We start from the raw sequence: 15957 nt of genomic DNA on the forward strand, positions 1-15957 counted from the left end.
AATAATCTCATACTGTAGGTAGGTAGTCTACCCGCACTGTATCTGCGAGCTGTTGGCTAGAGCTCATGTACCAAGACCAGAGTGGGCACATTTGCTACTGGATATAACGCAAGTTTTTGTGACAACCTCAGCAGAGTTGAAAATGCGATGGAAACCAATTTAACGCACATGCTTTTATCCACAAAAATGTAGTTCGATGGAAACATCTCTGGTGGGAAAATGCTCATTGTTTTATGAAGATTTTAGAATATTCACATGCAAATCTGTCTGAAATTGGATGGAATCCTACCTAGTGAAGCGATTCAAGCAATGTTTTGGGATGCCAGTCCATCAGTGAGTCACCAGTCCTCCAGCTCTGTTGGCTGGCCATGTCACTTCAATGCCATGTCAGCCTAATCTGCTAAGGCAGCCAGGATGAGGGATCAAGTTCATATTAACTGATGCTAACCAAGAGATAACATCCTTGTTTACCCTTGTGTGGCTCAAAAGAGCACAGGTGTGCTTGTGGTAGAAGGCCCCCAGAACAGTTTCCCCTCTAGTACTTATGGGGGGGACGGACACTAAACGATCAAGTAATGGAGTCACGCCACGCTCTTCCATTCCACTTTCACTCAGACTAAAACTGAAACTGCCGATTCAAACAGTCTAGAGTTGCATTTGGCATGCAAAATTACACACAGTCAGCAAGATTTAATGCATTAAACAAGCTAGTGTCTAATGCCTGAGATAAGTATGACATGATAGTGCCTCAATGTCTCTTCTCACTCTCAACCATAGTCTAGGGCCCCTGGCCTACTCACCAGTAATGGAACTACCCTTGAGAGAGCAGCCCTTTGAATAAGTGTAATCTTTGGGAATATCTTGGCAACGGATCGCTAATTCCGTAGGCTTTTATCCATGGAGAGAGATATAGAACCTCCCTGTAACAGTATCCTTGAAAAGGAGAGGCCTGCCTCCCTTGCAGACAGTAGCTAGTAGAATACACAGCCAGTGTTGTTGTCTGGCCAGGGCCAGGTTTTCCAAAAGCATTTTAAGGCTAAGTTCATCGTTAGAAGCTTCGTAGGAGCATCGTTTAATATCTGAGTGGTTTCCCAAAACCATCGTTATTAATGTTGCACTTGAAAACGCTCTTAATCTAACGCCTGCCTCAGACCACTCGTAATCTACCGCCTGCCTCAGACCACTCGTAATCTAACGCCTCAGACCACTCGTAATCTACCGCCTGCCTCAGACCACTCGTAATCTAACGCCTGCCTCGTACCACTCGTAATCTACCGCCTGCCTCGGACCACTCGTAATCTAACGCCTGCCTCGGACCACTCGTAATCTAACGCCTGCCTCGTACCACTCGTAATCTACCGCCTGCCTCGGACCACTCGTAATCTACCGCCTGCCTCGGACCACTCTTAGTCTACCGCCTGCCTCGGACCACTCGTAGTCTACCGCCTGCCTCGGACCACTCGTAGTCTACCGCCTGCCTCGGACCACTCGTAGTCTACCGCCTGCCTCGGACCACTCGTAGTCTACCGCCTGCCTCGGACCACTCGTAGTCTACTGCCTGCCTCGGACCACTTGTAGAACAGCATAGTGTGTCGTCAGATGCTTTATTTTGCTCTCCAGCGTCACTTCATACACAAGATCTCCTCTAAACATAGAATCACGTTATTCGTCTCTCTGACCGCTGATAACTTCAGAACAAAGTTGACCACAAATACAACGTTGCCAATGTCTTTGCAATGGTATAAACAAGCAATGTATACAAAGATACTGCAAACTGAGATGACTACATTCAAATATAAACAGTAGGCTACAGGCCTATTTGAATCATATTGAAATACATTTAATATTCAATCAATTGAGTTTTATTTTGCTACTTGCAGGCCACTGTCTAATTTGTCTCAATATATTTCATGATGTGTAGCCTTACATGTCCGCAATGATGTGCCAAATCTGTGATTCAGTGAATTTTTATTAGAATAAGCCGCCACAATATTTACAGCTATAGGTGGTAATATAATTCTAATGTTAAGTAAAGATTTGAATCGCGAAAGCTCATCCAAGAGCAGCACTCCCTTTCTTTCGATCCTATCAGTACCGACATATTCTCTAACGACGCACTTAGCTACCTTTCTCTCTGCATGGCGTTTTGGGAAACGCATGTTACATCTTCGCCCATTGTAGGAAAGATACATTGTTGAAACACTCATAAGCCTAAATTCTATCTCTATCGGGAAACTGGGCGCTGGCCTGTTATCATTATGTGGGGCTGTAGTGTGAGGGGTGCTGCGTGGGAGTATGAATATAACTTTTAGCTATGTGCTAGGGGTGAGCCCAGCACGGAATGGTACGGAAGGTCTCCTTGGCTTCTCTGAGTGAACACATGACCAGAGATGACACACATTGCACAACAAGCAACGGTTGTGGCTCTAATAGTTTTAACTAGCTTCATGTTCCTACTGCCATGATCTCTGATCTGACAGAACATAATGATAGGTGAAAGAACAAGTTGGAAACCTATCCAGTCCTTTCAGTGCTGATGGAGAAAAGGTGACTAGGAAAGGAAGCAATTGAAGAGTTTTGAGACACAGCCAAGATAACATCTCAGACTGGGGAATCTTGCTCTGCTCTGGTCTAAGGATCAAAAGTCACCTAGAATGCCACATGTGGATTGTGGAATGGAACATAGCTTTGAATTGGAATGTCCATCCGTTCTACAAACTCTAATTCTATGGGGAGAAACAATGTTCATAGCTCTAATTCTAGAAAATATCTGCAAGGCTAAGCTACTCTGTACTTCTTTCCAATTGGCATCTTTTGAATGGCAGTGTAGTTAGCATAGAGAGGCATCCAAGTTGCCGTACCCAGATAGTCCTGGCGTGTTTATTTGAGTGTAACCGTATCCTGAGTGCTCAGAGTATCCCCTTAACGTACCTTCAGCGCTGTGCCACTGGCTCAGGGTGAACAGACAGGACTGCTGGAATACTAATCATTTCCTCACTGTATTTGACTAACATTAAATCAGGAGTGTGTGTGATCCAGAAAGCAGACCTGTGGGAGAGTGTAAGTACAAGTATACATGTGAGGGTATGTGCGAGCTACAAGCGTGCATGTGACCATGAATGTGTGTGTGCTTGTTGTGTGTGTGATAGAGAAGGGCCTTTAGCCTGTCCCTGGGTTCCTGTGATTGTGCCGGAGCAGAACACTGTGTTCAGCAGTCAGCCGCTCAGAGGAAATCTCTCCTTATTCTTCTCCAAACAGGAAATGGCCTGCCAGAGAAGTGCTGTTTCTAAGAAGAGAAAATGGGTGAAAAAACACTGGCGTGACGAACGCTAGAGAAGTACCTGTGTAGAAGAGGATGTGAATGTGAATCCTTGCCTACTCTTGTTTCTTGATTTTAACTCCCGTGTTCTGATGGACTTCAGACAGAACCTGGTGAGGTAACTCTGTGCTGATACTAGTGTGATTTAGCTCTGGTGATAAAACCGAGCCTGTTCCAGCAGAGTGGTAGGATTTGAGGAAAGAATCTAGCCACAGTTTGTCACAGGCAGACAGGTTGCACATCTCAGCGCAGTAAGTTGTTTAAAACCACAAGACATTCTTCAGTTCCCTAATTTCTCAAAGGGTTGGGTGTCTAGGTGGTAGGTCCATGCGACACTGAAATTGACTGGTCAGAAGAAGTGGGCTCAGTGGCACAACATCTCCTTGTAAAACTGGACATAGTAGGGGTGCTGAAGATACTGCAGCACCCCCTGCAAAATCAGAATAATACAAATAAATTATAAAATCTTCACAAAAGTAGTGCTCTGGGCCTGTTCTAGTCCTGTATTAGCTGCCCCCCCCCCCCCCTCATTGCTGAAAAAAAATCGCACCACCCTACAACATTTTCCCATGGCTATGAAACCAGACAGCAACAGTATGCTACTTCACAATTGTAAGTATTCAGTTGTGCACAAGTCCTATCATTTCATCTGTATCCAATATCCATTATGTTGTGAGCCCTGAGCTGCCAACTGTTGCTACCATGACAAACTCCACCTCCTCTCCAAACTGATTGAGTGGTGAAAAGGCCAGCAACAGCCCCTCTATTGTAGAAACCGGATAGAGTATTAATTTACCATCTCCAGCACGTTGCCATGGGGATCATTCTTAGGCTGGTGGCGGGGTGCAGCCTAATTTATGTTGTTCAGTGATCCAAGTATCTGTTGTTGCTATAGCTAGCTAGGTCACAAAGCTACCTCGTGGTGAGTGTAACAGTTCTACAGAGCCTGGTGTAGTCACTCAGCTCCATTCACTTTGATAGCCCAGGTCAGCTGAGAGAGGCTAAACAATTGTTTTGTTGTTGCTCCTGGGCTGGGACATTATACTAGGTCTATTTTTGTTTTTAGTGACGCAGTTTAGTTTGTCTGGATGAGCGAGTGTTGATTTTATGTTGTTGGATATAGGCTACTGCTACTCATATTTGTTTATACACCAAATAACCATGCACATATAATTGATTGGTGCTCCGAGTCAATAATTCCATGCAGACGCATTCCATGCACTCTGAACTGTTATATAACACAGAGGCAATAAAGGGGAGACAGCTAGAGGGATTCTGACCTGTGGTTTAGTAATATGTTTTAAAGTGTGTTTCTCTCTGGAGTGCTGTAGATGTGGTGAGTGACGTGAGTCTCATATGTCCCCTCTGGCCCTGGCTGCCTGCTGTTGCTAGAACCATGCATGTCCCAAATGGCCCCCTATTAGTGCACTACTTTTGCCGTTTGGAACGCAGCCCATGTCTTCTGGTTTCTGAGGTTGAATGTCCACACACTTCATGTGACCTCACCAAGCTGCTTGGCTTCAGGCACTTCTCCAGAAAACCTCTCGACTTGAATCCTCGCTGGATTTGGTTTTGCGGCTTGGCTCGCAGCCCCTTTCTCTCGTTCTCTTTCTGCCTCCATCTTTCTCTCTTAGCCTCCATCTCTCTTTCTCTGCTTTTTTTTTCTCTCTCCCCCAGCCTCTCTCTGGGTTATAATTGGAAGCAGCTGTCCACCACTGTCACAAGGTTACTATAGTGCACAGAGCCCAGTTTTTGGAGGAGAGGAGGGACTCTGCTGAGTTTAGGGCTCCAGTTACTGACTGTCTGCTGTCCAATTTGTAAGTCGCTCTGGATAAGAGCGTCTGCTAAATGACTAAAATGTAAAATGTAAAAATGTTTAACATCTGACCTGAGAACTTTTTTGCTGTACATCAGCCTAAACCTAAGCAGTGTGACCTTAACAGTGAAACTGTACCAGGACCAGTTGGCAAGGGCAAACGTTACAAGCTACAAAATGGGTTAAGTTACTTGTAGGAGGAGTAGAAAGGCATGGGGGAGGGGGAGAGAGGGAATGGACTATGGAGTCTTGTGTGAAAGCACCATTTTCAACATATTGGTCACATGCAATATTACACCGTCTCTTTGCTGAGGTATGAAATGACAGAATCCTACTCATTACTTCACATGCTTAATCTAGCCTAAGTTATGTACATTTTGTTTTGAGAAAATTTCACTTCACCATTGGCTTTGAACAGGGCACCTGGCTCCCGCCTGGGAAGCAGTCCGATTCCTAAATGAATGCAGCCTGGAATCGAACCAGGGTCTGTAGTAGAGGTCGACCGATTAATCAGCATGGTTGATTTAATTAGGGCCGATTTCAAGTTTTCATAACAATGGGTAATCGTCATTTTTGGATGCCGATTATGGCCGATTACATTGCATTCCACGAGGAACTGCGTGGCAGGCTGGCCACCTGTTATGCGAGTGCAGCAAGGAGCCAAGGTAAGTTGCTAGCTAGCATTAAACTTATCTTACAAAAAACAATCTTCATGTAATCACTAGTTAACTACACATGGATGATATTACTAGGTTAACTAGCTAACATCAATGCCTTTCTTAAAATCAATACACAGAAGTATATATTTTTTTAAACCTGCATATTTAGTTAAAAGAAATTCATGGTAGCAGGCAATATTAACTAGAAAAATTGTAACTTCTCTTGCGTTCATTGCACGCAGAGTCAGGGTATATGTAACAGTTTAGGCCGCCTGGCTTGTTGCGAACTAATTTGCCATAATTTTTTTTTTTTACATAATTATGACATAACGTTGAAGGTTGTGCAATGTAACAGCAATATTTAGACTTAGGGTTGCCACCCGTTCAATAAAATACGGAACGGTTCCGTATTTCACTGAAAGAATAAACTTTTTTTTATTTTTCGAAATGATAGTTTCCGTATTTTACCATATTAATGACCAACGGATCCTATTTCTGTCTTTATTATAATAAAGTCTATTATTTGATAGAGCAGTTTGACTGAGCGGTGTTAGGCAGCAGCAGGCTCGTAAGCATTCATTCAAACTTTACTGCGTTTGTCAGCAGCTCTTAGCAATACTTGCTTCACAGAGCTGTTTATGACTACAAGCCTCTCAACTCCTGAGATTAGGCTGGCAATACTAAAATGCCTATTAGAACATCCAATTGTCAAAGGTATATGAAATGCAAGTGGTATAGAGAGAAATAGTTGACGCGTCATAATTCCTATAACTACAACCAAAAACTTCTGAATCGGATGTTTACATACACTTAGGTTGGAGTCATTAACTCGTTTTTCAACCACTCCACAAATTTCTTGTTAACAAACTATAGTTTTGGCAAGTTGGTTAGGACATCTACTTTCTGAATGACACAAGTAATGTTTCCAACAGTTGTTTACAGACGGATCATTTCACTGATAATTCACTGTGTCACATTTCCCGTGGGTCAGAAGTTTACATCCACTAAGTTGACCGTGCCTTTTAAATAGCTTGGAAAATTCCAGAAAATTATGTCATGGCTTTAGAAGCTTCTGATAGGCTAATTGACATAATTTGGGTCAATTGGAGGTGTACCTGTGGATGTATTTCAAGGCCTACCTTCAAACTCAGTGCCTCTTTGCTTGACATCATGGGGAAAATCAAAAGAAATCAGCCAAGACCTCAGAAAATAAAATTGTAGACCTCCACAAGTCTGGTTCATCCTTGGGAGAAATTTCCAAATTCCTGAAGGTACCATGTTCATCTGTACAAACAATAGTACGCAAGTATAAATACCATGGGACCACGCAGCCGTCATACCGCTCAGGAAGGAGACGCGTTCTGTCTCCTAGAGATGAACGTACTTTGGTGCGAAAAGTGAAAATCAATCCCAGAACAACAGCAAAGGACCTTGTGAAGATGCTGTAGGAAACAGGTACAAAAGCATCTATATCCACAGTAAAACGAGTCCTATATCGACATAACCTGAAAGGCCGCTCAGCAAGGAAGAAGCCACTGCTCCAAAACCTCAAACATAAAAATGCCAGACTACGGTTTGCAACTGCACATGGGGACAAAGATTGTACTTTTTGGAGAAAAGTCCTCTGGTCTGATGAAACAAAAATAGAACTGTTTGGCCATAATGACCATTGTTATGTTTAGAGGAAAAGGGGGGTGGGGGGGGGGTTTACAAGCCGAAGAACACCATCCCAACCGTGAAGCACGGGGGTGGAAGCATCATGTTGTGGGGGTGCTTTGCTGCAGGAGGGACTGGTGCACTTCACGAAATAGATGGCATCATGAGGAGGAAGGAAAATTATGTGGATATATTGAAGCAACATCTCAAGACATCAGTCAGGAAGTTAAACCTTGGTTGCAAATTGGTCTTCCAAATGGACAATGACCCCAAGCATACTTACAAAGTTGTGGCAAAATGGCTTAAGTACAACAAAGTCAAGGTATTGGAGTGGCCATCACAAAGCCCTGACCTCAATCCTATAGAAAATCTGTGGGCAGAACTGAAAAAGCGCGTGCGAGCAAGGAGGCCTACAAACCTGACTCAGTTACACCAGCTCTGTCAGGAGGAATGGGCCAAAATTCGCCCCAACTTATTGTGGGAAGCTTGTGGAAGGCTACCTGAAATGTTTGACCCAAGTTAATCAATTTAAAGGCAATGCTACCAAATACTAATTGAGTGTATGTAAAATTCTGACCCACTGGGAATGTGATGAAAGAAATAAAGCTGAAATAAATCCCTATCTACTATTCATTCTGACATTTCACATTCTTAAAATAGTGGTAATCCTAACTGACCTAAAACAGGGATTTTTTTTTACTAGGATTAAATGTCGGAAATTGAAACTGACTTGAAATGTATTTGGCTAAGGTGTATGTAAACTTCCGACTTCAACTGTATATTTTGATTTAACACTTTTTGGGTTACAACATGATTCCATCTGTTATTCCATAGTTTTGATGTCTTCACTATTATTCTACAATGTAAAAATTACGAAAAACCCTTGAATGAGTAGATTTGTCTAACTTTTGACTGGTACTGTATATAAAATCTGTTAATTTTCTGTGGAATAAAGACCGATCCAAATATTTCTGTGAAAGGCTAATATCAGCCGACAGTATTGGTCAACCTATTTATCGGTCGGGCTCTAACCCCCACCATGTAAACCGATAGTGCTCAGGCTTTCATGTGGTTTTCTATACTGGGTGCCAGTCTGTGCTTCAACCAACTCCCTGTTGTCTCACCAAGCAACAATGTACTGTAGTAGTGTTGTATAATACATTTCAACAATGTGGTTGGTAACCAGGCTGGTGCAGTGGTTCACATGAAGAGATGCCTGCCCATAATACTTGACCCTGTTCTTCTGCACTGTGTGGAATCTAGTCTGTCTGGAAAGGCCTCATTGCATTGACAGTGTTTGCACATACAATCAGTAGCTGTCAAACCAAATCTATCTCCTGTTGTGTTTTTCTCGTCCACAGAGCAGAGAAAACAGAAGTCCTCAGCGATGACCTTCTACAGGTAAATAAATCATTACCTAGGCTACATTTATGCATTTACTCCACCAACTCTCCCATTACGTGCTGTACAGTAAGTCAATGGAACTGCGGACTCAGCATATGTGAATACAAGAGGCTCTTAGCTGAGTTAGATGTCATTCTTCCTCATGTTGGTAACAATCTGCCAGGAAATCTGACAATCTTTGGTACTAGTAGTGCCAAAATAATGACTGTGTGTATATTCTATTCATTTCAGTTCAATTTAGTTTGATGCTCTGGGTCTCCTCCGGTGCTGTTCGTAGTCTGGTTCCCAGGGAAATTCCCATTGAGTCTAGAGACAACAGGTGGAGTCCCTCAGAATTCCTGTTGCTCAGTGAAGACATTCCATACACTCAACACTTTATTTCTGTCATTCCGGAATGTTATTGTTCTTTTTGGGTTTTCTCCACCCCATTTTAAAGTCAGAGAGTGCGTGCGTGTACGGAAACAACGCTATTGAAAAGAGACAGCCTCCTGCTGTTGCTTCAAGCCTTTTTCTCTTTCAGTCACGTTAGATAAATAACATCCGTTTGACTGGAGAGAAGTATACTGGAACAAAACAGTCATGGGACCCACACACACAGCATTTGAGTGACAACTAGCATGACGGTGTTCTATTTAGAAGCAGTATGAGGCGTTGTCATGGAAGGAGTAAGTGTCTGTCCAACAGCAGTTATGAATAGCTGCTACTGAGGTGGGGACACTTTATCGTATCTGACAGTTGACTCCGTTTTCCCTCCAAGGCGTTTTGTGTGCGACCTTCCTTTAACAACCTTCCATGGCCCACTGTGACTCAGACTCCTCTGTATTCTACATGTCACATCTCTCACGCTACCATGTCAGTCTGAGAACACACTGTTGGATCTTTCTCGTGTCCCTAGAAGCACTGGAGTGTCTGGTGCTTGATCACCACTGATCGGTTTCCTGCTTCAGCCAACTCCTCTCTGCAGTGTTTGTTGTCATTCCATACGTGTATGCTCTGGGTTAGTGAGTTTGGCATCATGTTTGCTCTGGTTTTGCCTGCTGTAAATGTATGGTATGCATGAGATGACATGAGTAGGCTAAAGAGTGGTCAACAGCACAAACAGATGAGACATCTAGTAGAGCTGGATGTGTAGAATTGCAGAATATGCGCTTTAAAACTGTACACTTTTCTCTGCCTCCCATGACAAAATGTATAATATATAGAACTGCAGGAAAAAGCTTTAAACCTTCAAAATGTTCTCTCCCCCAACGAGGGGTGTGAACAGTTGGTCATGAACTGAAGCTTGTGCCCATAGAAATAGACGTGGAGGTGTTCCCCAATGCTGGGAGTGGAGCCGGAGTGATAAAGGTTGGGAACCCCTGGTTTAGGCTACTGCTGTTTTTGTTTGGACACAGACAAGCTCTCACACCCTGCTTTGGCTAAGTGTGTTGTGCGCTGTGTGCTTGTCTGGACGTGTTCTCATCAGTCCTGGCACACACACTCCTCAGTCACATTACAGTAGAGATTCCCAGCTCAGTGGATGCGTCATAGACCTAACTAGGCTCAGAGCTGATCAGTTAGTACAACAACTTCTGTCTGGCTCTTTCACATCCTTCTGGTTTGTTTGTTTAGTCAGTGTTTCCGCTGCAGTCATTTAGCTGTGGTGCTACGCCACGGCATAAAAATATGGAACATGTAAAAATAGGCGCACTTTAAAGATGCTAGGACAGTCCACATTTTACTTTTCCTCTGCAAACAAGATGAGTAATGAATAGAAAAGTCAGACAACCCATAGTAGAATAGTTTATCTATTTACCTAGTGTGCTTGTTGTTGTGCCTTCAGAAAGTATTCATACCCCTTTACTTATTACACATTTTGTTACAGCCTGAATTTAAAATGGATTCAATAGATGTTTATTTTGTCACCCATTTACACACAGTAATTACAGTGAAAACATATATATTTTTTGCAAATGTATTGAAAATGACATGCAGAAATCTAATTTACAGAAGTATTCACACCCCTTTGCTATGACACTCCAAATTGAGCTCAGGTGCATCCAATTTCCTTTAATCATCCTTGAGACATCAGTACAACTTGATTGGAGTCCACTTGTGGCCAATCCAATTGTTTGGATGTGATTTAGAAGGATGCACACCTATCTATATAAGGTTGCCACCCGTTCGATAAAATGCGGAATGGTTCCGTATTTCACTGAAAGAATAAACGTTTTGTTTTCAAAATGATAGTTCCGGATTTGACCATATTAATGACCAAAGGCTCGTATTTGTGTGTTTATTATATAATTAAGTCTATGATTTGATATTTGATAGAGCAGTCTGACTGAGCGGTGGTAGGCAGCAGCAGGCTCGTTAGCATTCATTCAAACTTTACTGCGTTTTCCAGCAGCTCTTAGCAATGCTTGATCACAGCGCTGTTTATGACTTCAAGCTTATCAACTCCTGAGATTAGGCTGGCAATACTAAAATGCCTATTAGAACATCCAATAGTCAAAGGTATATGTAATACAAATGGTATGGAGAGAAATAGTCGATGCGTCATAATTCCTATAATATCTATAACCTAAAACTTCTTAACTGTGAATATTGAAGAACTGGGAATATTGAACCACCAGCTTTCATATGTTCTGAGCAAGGAACTTAAACATTAGCTTTTTTACATGGCACATATTGCACTTTTACTGTCTTCAACACTGTTTTTGCATTATTTAAACCAAATTGACCATGTTTCATTATTTATTTGAGACTAAATAGATTTAATGTATTAAGTTAAAATAAGTGTTCATTCAGTATTGTTGTTATATATAAATAAATAAATAAAAATATGGCCAATTGATCGGTATCGGCTCTTTTTGGTCCACCAATAATCGGTATCGGCGGTGAAAAATCATAATCGGTCGACCACTAGTCTGTAGTGACGCCTCTAGCACTGAGATGCAGTGGCTTAGACCGCTGCGCCACTCTTGAGCCCCGACATTAAGCATGTGGCATAGGAGTGGGATTCTATGTTCTCACATGCAAAAGTGATTGCTTTTGATGCTTTCTCTGCCTTCCAAATGAAAACTAGTTAGAATTTTGTAACATATACACTATATATACACGAAAGTATGTGGAGACCCCTTCCAATTAGAGAATTCGGCTAGGTCAGCCACACCTGTTGCTGACAGGTGTATAAAATCGAGCACACTGCCATGCAATCTCCCTAGACAAACATTGGCAGTAGAATGACATTGCTGAAGAGCTCAGTGACTTTCAACGTGGCACCGTCATAGGTTGCCACCTTTCCAACAAGTCAGTTGGTCAAATTTCTGCCCTGCTAGAGCTGCCCCGGTCAATTGTAAGTGCTGTTATTGTGAAGTGGAAACGTCTAGGAGCAACGACGGCTCCGCCGCAAAGTGTTAGGCCACACAAGCTCACAGAAAGGGACCGCCAAGTTCTGAAGCGCGTAGTGTAAATATCGTATGATATGTTGCAACACTCACTGTCGAGTTCCAAACTTCCTCGAAGCAACGTCGGCACAAGAACTGTTTGTCGGGACGCAGAACAAGCCTAAGATCACCATGCGCAATGCCAAGCGTCGGCTGGAGTGGTGTAAAGCTCACCACCATTGGATTCTGGAGCAGTGGAAAAGCGTTCTCTGGAGTGATGAATCATGCTTCACCATCTGGCAGTCCGACGGATTAATGTGTGTTTGGCGGATGCCGCGAGAATGCTACCTGCCTCAATGTATAGTGCCATCTGCAGTTTGGTGGAGGAGGAATAATGGTCTGGGGCTGTTTTTCATGGTTTAGGCTCCTTAGTTCCAGTGACGGGAAATCTTAACGCTACATTATACAATGATATTCTAGACAATTCTGTGCTTCCAACTTTGTGGCAACAGTTTGGGGAAGGCCCTTTCCAGTTTCAGCATGACAATACCCCCGTGCACAAAGCGAGAACTTGACTGGCCTCACAGAGCCCTGACCTCAACCCCATCGAACACCTTTGTGATGAATTGAAACGCTGACTGTGAGCCAGGCCTAATCGCCCGACCTCACTAATGCCCTTGTGGCTGAATGGAAGCAAGTCCCAACATCTAGTGGAAAGCCTTCCCAGGAGATTAGACGCTGTTATAGCAGCAAGGGGGGACTAACTCCATATTAATGCCCCTGAGTTTGGAATGAGATGTTCGAAGTGCAGGTGTCCACATACCTTTGGTCATGAAGTGTGTATTTTATGGAAAATAGATGTTTCTGGACAATGCACAGTGCTGTCTTGTTGACAGCATGACTGAGCAGTGCAGATTACTGTTAGATTTAAGAAGGGCACTCCTCCCTCACCGCGTTTGCCCATTCACGTCACGGGCCATAGACCGGTACACCACGGCTCAGGTTAATAGAACTCCCTCAGTGACTCGGATAATCCTACAGTAGTATCAGTGTTGTCCATGGCAACTGTAACAGTCAGCTGCCCTTCTGTGTGCTGTGCTTAAGCGCCATGCTGAGGGTATTGATCAACTATTTAAGCTCAGCCAGTGTTTTCTCCTCTCCCTTTAAATTAATCTAATCTGTCTGACCCTCACTATGTTGACTATTAATAGCCCTGGGCCCGTGGGTAAAGGAAGGCAGACACGCTGAGGTCTGGTCTGGCCCTGGGGAAGTGGACCTGAAGAACCCCTTACCCATGTCTCTTAACAAAAAAAAACAAATCAGATGTGTGTCACATGCTTCATAAACAGCTGTAGACTAACAGTGAAATGCTTACTTGCGGGTCTATTTCCATCAATGCAGAATTAAAGATGAATAAATATTTGATAAATATAAATAGTGACATGAGCAATAAATACACAGTGAATAACAAAACCTAGTAAAAATAACATGGCTATATACCGGTGAGTACGAAGTAATTGAGGTAGCTGTTAGAGGTCGACCGATTTAAATCGGTATGGCTCATTTTTAATTAGGGTCGATTTTCAAGTTTTCATAACAATCGGGTAATCAGCCTTTTTTGGAGTCCGATTATGGCCAATTACATTGCAATCCACGAGGAAACTGCGCGGCAGGCTGTGGCCACCTGTTATGAGTGAGCCTGCCACGCGAGTGCAGGGTCAAAAGGACCTTGTGGATGCAAGGAGCCAAGGTAAATTGTGTAGATAACCACCATGTGTAGTTAACTAGCTTGTCCTGCGTTGCGTATAATCAATGCGGTGCCTGTTAATTTATCATCGAATCACAGCCTACTTCAACTTCGCCAAACGGGTGATGATTTAACAAAAGCGCATTGCCGAAAAAAGAACAATCTTTGCACAAATGTACCTAAGCATAAACATCAATGCCTTAAAATCAGTACACAGAAGTATATATTTTTAAACCTGCATATTTAGTTAAAATAAATTCATGTTAGTAGGCAATATTAACTAGGGAAATTGTGTCACTTCTCTTGCGTTCAGTGCAAGCAGAGTCAGGGTATATGTAACAGTTTGGGGCACCTGGCTCATTGCGAACTGTGAACTAATTTGCCAGAATTTTACATAATTATGACATAACATTGAAGGTTGTGCAATGTAACAGCAATATTTAGAATTAGAGTTGCCACCCGTTCGATAAAATGCGGAATGGTTCCTTATTTCACTGAAAGAATAAACGTTTTGTTTTCAAAATGATAGTTCCGGATTTGACCATATTAATGACCAAAGGCTCGTATTTGTGTGTTTATTATATAATTAAGTCTATGATTTGATATTTGATAGAGCAGTCTGACTGAGCGGTGGTAGGCAGCAGCAGGCTCATAAGCATTCATTCAAACTTTACTGCGTTTTCCAGCAGCTCTTAGCAATGCTTGATCACAGCGCTGTTTATGACTTCAAGCTTATCAACTCCTGAGATTAGGCTGGCAATACTAAAATGCCTATTAGAACATCCAATAGTCAAAGGTATATGTAATACAAATGGTATGGAGAGAAATAGTCGACGTGTCATAATTCCTATAATAACTACAACCTAAAACTTCTTAACTGTGAATATTTAAGAACTGGGAATATTGAACCACCAGCTTTCATATGTTCTGAGCAAGGAACTTAAACATTAGCTTTTTTATATGGCACATATTGCACGTTTACTTTCTTCTCCAACACTTTGTTTTTGCATTATTTAAACCAAATTGAAAATGTCATTATTTATTTGAGACTAAATAGATTTTATTTATGTATTATATTAAGTTAAAATAAGTGTTTATTGTTCATTCAGTATTGTTGTAATTGTCATTATTACAAACGAGTGTGTGTGTGTGTATATACACATACAATTACAAAAAACAAAAAAAACTATTCAGCCGATTAATCGGCATAGGCTTTTTTTTGGACATCCAATAATCGGTATCGTTGTTGAAAAATCATAATCGGTCGACCTCTAGTATGTACCTTATTTCAGTCCACTGAATCAAAGCAGTCTTATCAGTCTACTCTGGCCTACTTGGAGTAGGCTAAGGGAAAGGGGGATACCTAGTCAGTTGTACAACTGAATGGATTCAACTGAAATGTGTCATCTGCATTTAACCCAACCCCTCGGAATCAGAGAGGTGCGGGGGGCTGCCTTAATTGACATCCACGTCTTCGGCGCCTGGGGAACAGTGGGTTAACTGTCTTGCTCAGGGGCAGAACGACAGATTTTTTTTTACCTTGTCAGCTCAGGATTTGATCCAGCAACCTTTCGGTTACTGGCCCAACAACACAGTGAGAGCGTGTGTAATTGTACATGCCGAAAGGCTTTCAATATCTGGGAAAATATCCACATCGGGCAGCAGGTGAGCTAGTGTCGGACAATGTGGTGATGCGGCTTGTAGAACCTTGTTGGCAAGGGGAGCCATTTCTTCACTGTCATTGGCAAACAAGTTTCTTGCAAAGAAAACAAGTCTGGATGGCACCATGAACAAAATGGGACTGGAGCTCCCTCCCTCTGTGCAAACAAGGCACCTGCACAGCCGTTGTATGCCTTCTAAACATTCCATCTCTGAGATCTATGGACAGTTCCTTGGACTTCATGGTATAGTTTGCCACCCGTATGTTAGAAAGTTCTAACTAGTTTTCATTTGGAAGGCAGATAAAGCATCAAAAGCAATCACTTTTG

At 42.5% G+C, this 15957-nt stretch overlaps 1 protein-coding gene across 7 annotated transcripts in view; it reads left to right on the forward strand.

Moving 5' to 3' along the window:
* Nucleotides 1-15957, forward strand: part of arhgap17a (Rho GTPase activating protein 17a) — a 48943-nt gene that overhangs the window by 1567 nt on the left and 31419 nt on the right. For 6 of the 7 annotated variants that reach the window (XM_014179688.3, XM_014179686.3, XM_014179690.3 and 3 more), the window contains exon 2: nt 8812-8851. In XM_014179688.3, coding sequence (XP_014035163.1) covers nt 8812-8851 — 40 coding nt within the window. Of the gene's footprint in view, nt 1-5425; nt 5801-8811; nt 8852-15957 lie in introns of those variants that run through there. The other variant, XM_082970496.1, reaches the window with a different exon arrangement.

The sequence above is a fragment of the Salmo salar genome, chromosome 28, assembly GCF_965601325.2.
Source record: "Salmo salar chromosome 28, fSalSal1, whole genome shotgun sequence".
Lineage (NCBI taxonomy): Eukaryota > Metazoa > Chordata > Actinopteri > Salmoniformes > Salmonidae > Salmo > Salmo salar.